General features: G+C 34.1%; 1 protein-coding gene across 1 annotated transcript; it reads right to left on the bottom strand.

Annotated features, from left to right (window-relative positions):
* Positions 1 to 3,332: 3,332 nt before the first annotated feature.
* On the bottom strand, positions 3,333 to 8,154 carry LOC142641959 (beta-ureidopropionase). The gene is made up of 6 exons (XM_075816282.1): positions 7,880 to 8,154; positions 6,611 to 6,724; positions 4,934 to 5,122; positions 4,612 to 4,839; positions 4,300 to 4,524; positions 3,333 to 3,913 (listed from the first exon to the last, which is right to left on the bottom strand). The coding sequence occupies exons 1-6, from the start codon at positions 8,015 to 8,017 to the stop codon at positions 3,548 to 3,550; spliced, it is 1,260 nt and encodes a 419-aa protein (XP_075672397.1). The 5' UTR covers positions 8,018 to 8,154; the 3' UTR covers positions 3,333 to 3,547.
* Between the last annotated feature and the right edge of the window lie 410 nt (positions 8,155 to 8,564).

Raw genomic sequence — 8,564 nt, 5'->3', positions numbered from 1 at the left:
CACAATTCTTAAGAGTTAAGACCTTAGATGTCTTCTTCTTCTTCTTAAAATTTTTATAATGCAATGAATCTTTTAGAGATCTCTAAGATGCCGGTTAAGAGTTTTAAATCCAAAACCTTATGGATCTCATAAGGACTTGAAGATTACCCGACCAATGTATTGGGTTAGATGACTTCCCCTTAATTTTTTTTTCTATTTTTATGCGGCGTGAACAATCATTTTCTTTAGAGAAATGATACGTCCACAATAGAGCGGATTAACAGAACTACAAGCATAGATCTTTCTATAATGGTAATGATAATGCTTGCCTTATGAGGGTGGTTTGGTGACAGTGAATTGAGTGTAAATTCTACAGCCTCAGCCAACAATGCATGTAGTATTGACTACGAATGTCAACCTGATGATACTTGGTTTTTCTAGGCTCAGTAGTTGTAAAGGCAATTTCCAATAGCCACTGCAACACACAAGTTATGACAGTTTCTTTGACACAGTTTAGTAATTGATACCTTGCATCAATTATGCTCAATCTCTCTGCAGTTGCATTCTAGACTGCAGGTCATGATTGTTCAGTTTTTGCCTCTTTTCAAAAACATTTGATAAATAATTTGTTGATTTTTTTTTTCATGTGAATCTGCAAGAAATTTCCTGATTGTTTAAAGCATCTCAAGTAATGACCTTGATTGTATTTAACTGTTGGGAGAAGTTGCATTTCTGGGATAGCACAAAGTAGTGCTACTTGTTATATCAAGCACAATGTTGAATGTTTAATTTTGACCCTCTTGGGAGTTGAGTTTATAACAGTGGTATTATCACTTGCTGCATCTTCTCTACCCTGCCCAATTTAGCAACCCAACAATTGGCTTACGCGTTGTTTATCATTTGCCTCGGTGAATATTTCTCCAATTAACTTCTGCCTAAAACTTTCTAGGTTAGATGCCCCCCAAGACTGAATCTTCTATTTAATTCAGCCATCACTTGGGGGAATTTATCGCTGAAGACAACAAGCAAATTGTTGGTCATCTTAAAGGTTAGTCTTCAATCGGTTTTCACATTTTTCTCTCCAGCTGGATTTCCATTTAAGTTTCTATTGTTTTAAGTGATGGGTTCTACATGTTTCTCCTATTTTGTTTTTTAGATCATTCTGATTTACATGTTTGAGCACGAATTGAAAACTTCAGGGGATTGGAACTCTGATAATGTATTGATTGTAGTGGGAAAATCATGGTTCAAATTTTTTAAAGTTGGTGGTATTGGTGAATGGATGTACTTAATAATCACTAAGCTCTCAAAGTGTGTGTGAAATTTCTTAAATGTCTTCTGGTTTCTTAGGGGCCCATTTAATGTCTTTGGTAAATAACTTAAACCTTTCAGCTTGGTGTTGCTCATCTTTTACAATCATTACTAATCACTAAGCACTTGATTGATTTTCTTTAAAGGGCTCTAATCTAAGCCTTTCAATTCATGTGTTCTTTCTATTTTTAAAACTAATAAGTTCTTTCTAATAAGTGAGTTCTTTCAATTCATGTTTTTTAAATTCACAATATCCATGATTCAACATAGCACAGTCACAAACTAATATAATTCTGTAGGGAATATTTCCACAACTACGAAATCAAAAAGAGGAAAAGAATGTCAAATCCATTCATGACCCAACAAATACAAACTCGCATCCTCCTATATATATATATATATATATATATATATATATATATACACATATCATCACTTCCTATTAGCAACATTGATCCAAAACAAATTGCATTTTGGATTATTCTAGACTATCAAGCAATGACAATTTGAATTTCCCAATAAACGTAACACAACACAGCTCATTGCAATAAAAAAAATTCCTACATATCAACAACAAAATGAATCAAACAGTTTCATAATAAAACTAAAATAAAAAGAACCACGTAACATAAACAACACAGCAATTCCCCTCTAAAACTTCATAACAAGGAACAAAGAGACACACCCAAATCAAAAAAGATCAAATAATTGAGATCTACAGAGCTACCCTTTATTTATTTATGTTAAGACACACTTATCATAGTTTAATAGAATTAGCTTCACTTCAATTTCTTGACTCCTTTTAATTACAACAATGCAACATGCACCCTCCTCTACTCTCATTTTCATTTCACAATGTTTTCAAAAAACATATAAACAAAACAAAAAACTAGCCAACAATATTTCATTTCTTGTTAAACTTTCACAACAATTTTCATTGTTTCCTCTGCATTTTACACAACAATGAACAAAAATTTTGATCCAACACAATTATAAAAAATAACACAATTGATAATCAAAATTACCACAATTACTTAAAAACTCATGGAAAGAACAAAAAAAATTACCAAAATTGCTAACCTTTGAGTGTGAGGTCGTCGGCGATGAAACGGGTTTGGGGTTTGTACGGCGGCGCCGGTGATGAAACGGGTTTGGGAGTCCGAGTTTGCCGGCAATGAAATGGGTTTGGGGTTTGGAGAGTGAGAGTGAGAGTGTACAAGTGAGTGAGAAATGAGAGATGAGAGATTAGAAATGACCGGTATTAGTGAGCAATACTCGAGTCTGTTATACTCGAGTACTTTGAAAGGTACCCGAGTACACGAAACTCGAGTATAATGGGCATATACACAAAATTGCAATCCAGATTAGTACTCGAGTTTCAAGAACTCGGGTACCATTCAAAGTACTCGAGTAAACGAAACTCGAGTATAAATTTGAATTCCCATCACATGTTGGCGGACAATCCAAATTGGTACAAAATTGCAATCCAGATTAGTACTCGAGTTATAAGAACTCGGGTACCATTCAAGGTACTCGAGTAGAGGAAACTCGAGTATAATTGGCATTATCCCATCAGCAGCTCCAGCGTCAATCCAGATTGGTACCCGAGTTCCTTAAGCTCGGGTATCAGATCATACAGTATTCGAGTTTGGTGAACTCGAGTACTGGGTGAATTTTTTTAAAAATAGAAATTTCATGCTGGCATGCCACGGTGAAAGTGTAAAATCCAGTACTCGAGTTCACCAAACTTGAGTACTGGAAAAAGTGGTATATCCCCAAATACTTCCGAAACAGTGTTTTCTGCCTATATTTTTTAAAAAATGATGGTATTGGGCCGATTTGGCCCTAAACTCCCATACAAGGGAATAGTTCGACCATCCCTTTTATATATATATATATATATATATATATATATATATATATATATATATATATATCCACTTTATTTCAGAAATAATAAACAAATAACAAAGCTGACACAAAAACAAGAATTTATTTCATAGCACCAGGTGATAATTGCGTAATTTTAATTGTGCAAAAAATTCAGAAGAACAAGTGTGCTTATTGCTCAACATTTATCATTTTCCAGAAAGTTTGTTGTCATTTTTTTTCTTGTTCTTAATACCATGACATAAATAATGAGTATATATTTACAAACATAAACAGTGAAGTGATTTATTTTTTACTGATAACTTGAGAAAACATTCCAAATCTGTTTTATTTCTTTTCAGATTTAACTCTTACTAGTGCCTGATATTCACAAAGACTTCTTCTGTAACAAGGGATCAGAAATGACTTGGGGCTCAAAATCTGGCTTTGAATAATGAGCAAGCAACTCTGCATACAACTCATACCGGGCAGTCATACGGAACCCCCACTTATCTTTCAGCTGCCTACAGAGGTTAAGATCCATGTCTGTGATCAGCAACCCATCCCTGTTACGAGAAAGAGAAGGAGTACAAGAAGCATCTGGGGCTGAAAAATGACTGGATCCATAGAAATGCCCAAAATCTGCATGTTGGGGCTTTCCATCACCTGAAGTGAATGGATTGGGGAATGTCTCAGTCCCAACACGGTTGATTGACCCAACAAAGTAACTGTTTGCTATTGCAGCATTACGGGCCTGAAAAAACAACAAGTAATATATTAACTTACCATTGAGAAATCTTTTCCCCTTTTTTAGGGTATTATAAAATATATAAAAAAATTATTTAAGGTTGAAAAATTGCAAATATGTCAGTGTAACAAATGGCTGACAAATATTTTCATTTGAATGACCATCTCCTAGACCATTATCTGAATATATAATTGTAAGATAAAGTAGCTTTTGATAGATTACATAAAAAAATCATGTAGATGAACCCATCTCTCAATTGATTTTTCTAATGTGAAAGTGCCAAAGTACGACAAAATCATAATCATCTCAGAAGCAGAATCAAGATTCAAAAGAGAAAAATCCTTAAAACAAAAGTGAATTGTAACGATAAAGCTAATGGATAATAGAATCACCTCAATGGGCCACATTGGTTCACTGAGTTCACCAACAGTAGCAGAAGGGTTGAAAACAATCTCTGCACCATTCAAGCCAAAAGCTAACCAATTCAAAGGATGGTGCCTCCCATAACATATATTAACAGCGATCTTTCCATAGACTGTCTCAAAAACAGGATGGCCAGTGTTGCCTTCTATATAATATGTGCTCTCATTGAAGTCACCGACTCTCGGTATATGATTCTGCCAAAATAGCCAATCTCATTATGCCCCCAAAAAAGAACCCAAAAATAAAATAAAATTATAACAGTGAACAACCATCTTGTCTACCTTCCGATGCTTGCCAATTATGTTGCCATGATTTCCAATTATAACAGCAGTGTTCCAAATAGTCTCTCCATGATTGATATCCCTCTCAAGAATTGGACTTATAATGACCATATTATATTTCAGTGCAAAATCCTGAAGAAATTGTGTAGATTCCCCATCAACAGGCTCTGCAAATTCGCACCACCTCTTCTCCCGTGTACAAAAGGCAAATGGCATCATCCATGCTTCCTGAATTAAATTTACATAAATTTCACGAGATTTTTAAGACTTGATATGGAAGTGAATCAATAAAAGAATATTCAACCCTCACACCATGAACTACCTGCAGGCATAATATATTGACTCCTGAAGCACCGGCAGCCTCAATGATTGGCTTTAGTTTCTGATAGATAGCCCTCTTTTGGTCCAGAAAGGACGCAGTTGTTGGAAGAGCTATAGAGTTCTGAATAAGACCAACCCTCACTATTCGAGGTGCTCTCAATAGTTCTTTGTCAGCATGAAAGCAGAAAGCCTGAAAAGATTTAATATGAAAAAAAAATTCAAATCAATCAATAACGTAGAGGAAAATTATTTAAGATTCTTTTGTAACTAAAATTCATTAAAAGCTCAAACAGGACACAACCCTAGTACACGGGGAGAAAACAGAGGAAGGACCTCAAAGAATTTTCATATATAAAAATAATAAAGAGAACTCTATGGAAGATTTCAAAATGCATATTTTGCATGGAAAAATCCTAAAAAGTCTTTTTTTTTTTTCACATAGTAAGAAAAAATCATATATTTGAATAAGAAGGACAAATGTGTAGTCTCAATTATAATAATATCAGCTGACAACAACTAAAATTGTTTCTTTAACTAACTTCCTTCCTTAATGCCCCAAGTATTCTCCTCTCTCTTTCACTCTTTCCCCCTCCCTCTCTCCCTCCAAACCAAAACACTTGTTTTTCCTGCACACGTGATGTGCATGCCATTTGGCTAAGCATGGGTAGCTATTGGCCTAGAGCAAACACACTAAGCCAGTAGGCAACACAGAACTGCTATAACATCAACTAAAACAGCCAACAGAAAAGATAAAATATATTTGGCCACCTTTCTACAGTGAATATTCAACTTTGAAGGTTTACTACTTTGCATGAATGCTTCTTGGAAAGTAAACGATTCTTTGTTGCACTTTAGAATGAGATTGGTGATTTCAGTACAAGTGAACAATTTCACAGAGTTTCTCTTAGAAGCCTATAGATAAAAACAAAGAGTTTTCAGCAGTCTGGATAATTATGCAGATTATTGTTTTCTAACTTTTTTTATAGGTAAATAGGAGGAGGGGGTTGGAGGAGTTTGAACCCCCGTGTCCAGGCACCACAAGAGGTGTTGGAACTACTAAGATATCCCTCGAAACCCAACCAAATTATCCCTTCGTCATTAGTTATTTTGCACACATAACTACGAATGTCCATTCTCAGATAAATGACATGCATGAGCAAGATAAGCATTAGTCCCATTTCCAGTGAAACCAGTTAAGTGTTCAACCAACACCATTACCACCTTAGCTGAAAATAGGGCCAAACCAATGCATAAAGGTCAACGTTCTTATTATTTAAGCTAGATTTCCCTTGACTATCAGCTTCTGACAGTTTTTCCAGAAGTAATTGGGCATACAATAGATATATTATCATATCATACCGTTCAATTCAACAACCACAGCTCAAATATTGCACTTTGAAAGCATTCAATGAGACCATTTGCTTTTCCATTGAAAAAATAATGAGTCCATTAACTTTTTTTGACCTTTCCACAACACTTTTTACCACAAATATAAGGGTAAGAATTCAACAAAAAACTGAAACTTAACAACCACATCATATCCATTCCAATTGCTCTAATTAATCAACTTTGTGAAATCAAAAGATACATAAAGCAAAATGAAAAAGGAATCAATGGTGAACCTAGTACTACGAACAGATTCTAAACTACCATAGCAACGGGCAAGATAAATGCCTACCTTGAGGTCAAAATCATGTTCTGAAGAGACAGCTTTAGCACATTCTGATTCTGGTAGAGCTATGTTATCAATTGCCCTCCCACAGTTAAGCCCCAGAAGCACACGGCTGACTTCCTACAAAATTGTAATCCCACATCAGAAAATGCCCAAATATATCTACATGAGGTCATTTTTCCACCCAAAGCAACAAGTCACAGGTTCAAGCCGAGAAATATCAAATACCCTGCAAAGTGGGAGCTTCCCTCTTTTGCAGGGTAACCAAACTTCCATCCCAATTAAGTACCAATTATGGAATTGCAAAAGTCTGTATAAGCAGCAAGTAAAATTGCTTTGGCCCCCTCAAAACAAGCAAAGCTTCTTTTTTCAGCCATGGATGTTATTCACATGGTTATTTAGAGGTGTGTGTATATTTATATATATATATAATGGATTTTTAACCAAATCCAGTATTTTTAATTTATAGTTATACACGGGCGGAGCTATAGCATGGCTTGGCGCCCCCCCCCCCCAAATTTTAAAAAATTATATTATATTATGTATAAGTATTAAATATTTAAATATTTAGCTACAAAAATAAAAGTTAGCCACCCCAAATGTTTGAGTTAGTCTAATAATGCTCTTAAAAACCAATAGAATTTGACAATTGGTCTAATAGTTATAGAGACAAGGAAGTTCTTGTTTTCTCTAATTCGTTTTTTGTACATGTTTAATATCAAACTAGACGGCTTTTGTATACTCATTGGAGTTTAAAAGATGATAGATTCCCCTAAAAAAGTATCTTGCAAATATACATATTTGAAAGTTGTTAATTTTATGTACAATATATTTATAAATTATGACCTCCTCTAGTATCAAAATATTAATATTTATATTTGTGTAGGTACATTTATGCATGTGTATGATGATTTATCTCGCCTCGAAACTAATATATTAATACCAAAATTTGGCCCCCAAACAAAAAATCCCAGCTCCGCCCTTATACAGAACACCAACAATTTCTCAATTGTTCCAAACAAACTTGCTACAAGTACAAGGAATCGCCAAATTCAGCCACTAATAAGTTATTATAAAAATAAAAACACTGAAGTACTCTGAAGTGGAATAGTATCCAAACTCAATACAGTTCACAAAATGGAAATTGATCGCAATAAACTATCATTCTATATTGAAACCCGTTGGATCAATGAAACTGATTCATATATATCAAAAAAAAATGGCACTAGTTGATAAACCCAGAAAAAATAAAAGGAAAAGAAGAAAGAAAATAACCTGGAAGAGTTCAGGCTTGAGATTTGCTTTTAGCAGAGAGTGAAGTGAGTCATACCCACAAAGGGAACCGTCATTTAAGGCCTTGGTTTCTACTTTAACTTCTCGGTTGTCAGCTTTAGTCTCTTGGGTTTTCTCCATTTTCTTTCTTTTGCTTCTTTCGCAATGAGAGAGAGAGAGAGAGAGACAGTGGCTGTGTGGAATGGAATACGTATATTGACTGGCTCAGATGATTGTCTTTCTCTGAATATTTTAGAGGCTGTCTCGTAGTGAGTTTGCGTCCAGATTTTGACAACGTTGGAAGTCGGTTAAGATATTCTTTTTTTGCCGAATATTCAATTTTTGCCAAAAATAATATTAAGTTTGGTACGGAGAGTCTAGTTACTATTTTTTTCATTCTATTCTCAGATTTTAACGTGAGCTACTAAGTTTTTTTAAAAAAAAATTTCTCTAAATAAATAATAAAAAATTAAATATAAACTATTAATTATAACAAATTCATTAAAATTATAATTTAATATTTCAAAATGACAAGTATAATACAAAAATAACTATTTAAATTTTCAAATGCTTTATTCTTAATAATAATTTTTAAAAGAGTTTAACTCATAACAAAACAACCTGACAATGTTTAGGTTTATAAGACCATAGAAGTAGCAATAAAAGTAAAAGTAGTTCATTAACAATG

Source organism: Castanea sativa, chromosome 7 (genome assembly GCF_040712315.1).
Source record: "Castanea sativa cultivar Marrone di Chiusa Pesio chromosome 7, ASM4071231v1".
Taxonomy (NCBI): domain Eukaryota; kingdom Viridiplantae; phylum Streptophyta; class Magnoliopsida; order Fagales; family Fagaceae; genus Castanea; species Castanea sativa.
This window is presented reverse-complemented; position numbering and strand designations above follow the sequence as displayed.

Excerpts from the sequence above, each read along its gene's own strand:
- LOC142641959 (XM_075816282.1), bottom strand. The coding sequence starts at position 8,017 with ATGGAGAAAACCCAAGAGACTAAAGCTGACAACCGAGAAGTTAAAGTA. Across the intron at positions 5,123-6,610 it reads AACATGATTTTGACCTCAAG|GCTTTCTGCTTTCATGCTGA; the intron begins GTAGGCATTTAT and ends AAATCTTTTCAG. Across the intron at positions 4,840-4,933 it reads TCAATATATTATGCCTGCAG|GAAGCATGGATGATGCCATT; the intron begins GTAGTTCATGGT and ends AATTTAATTCAG.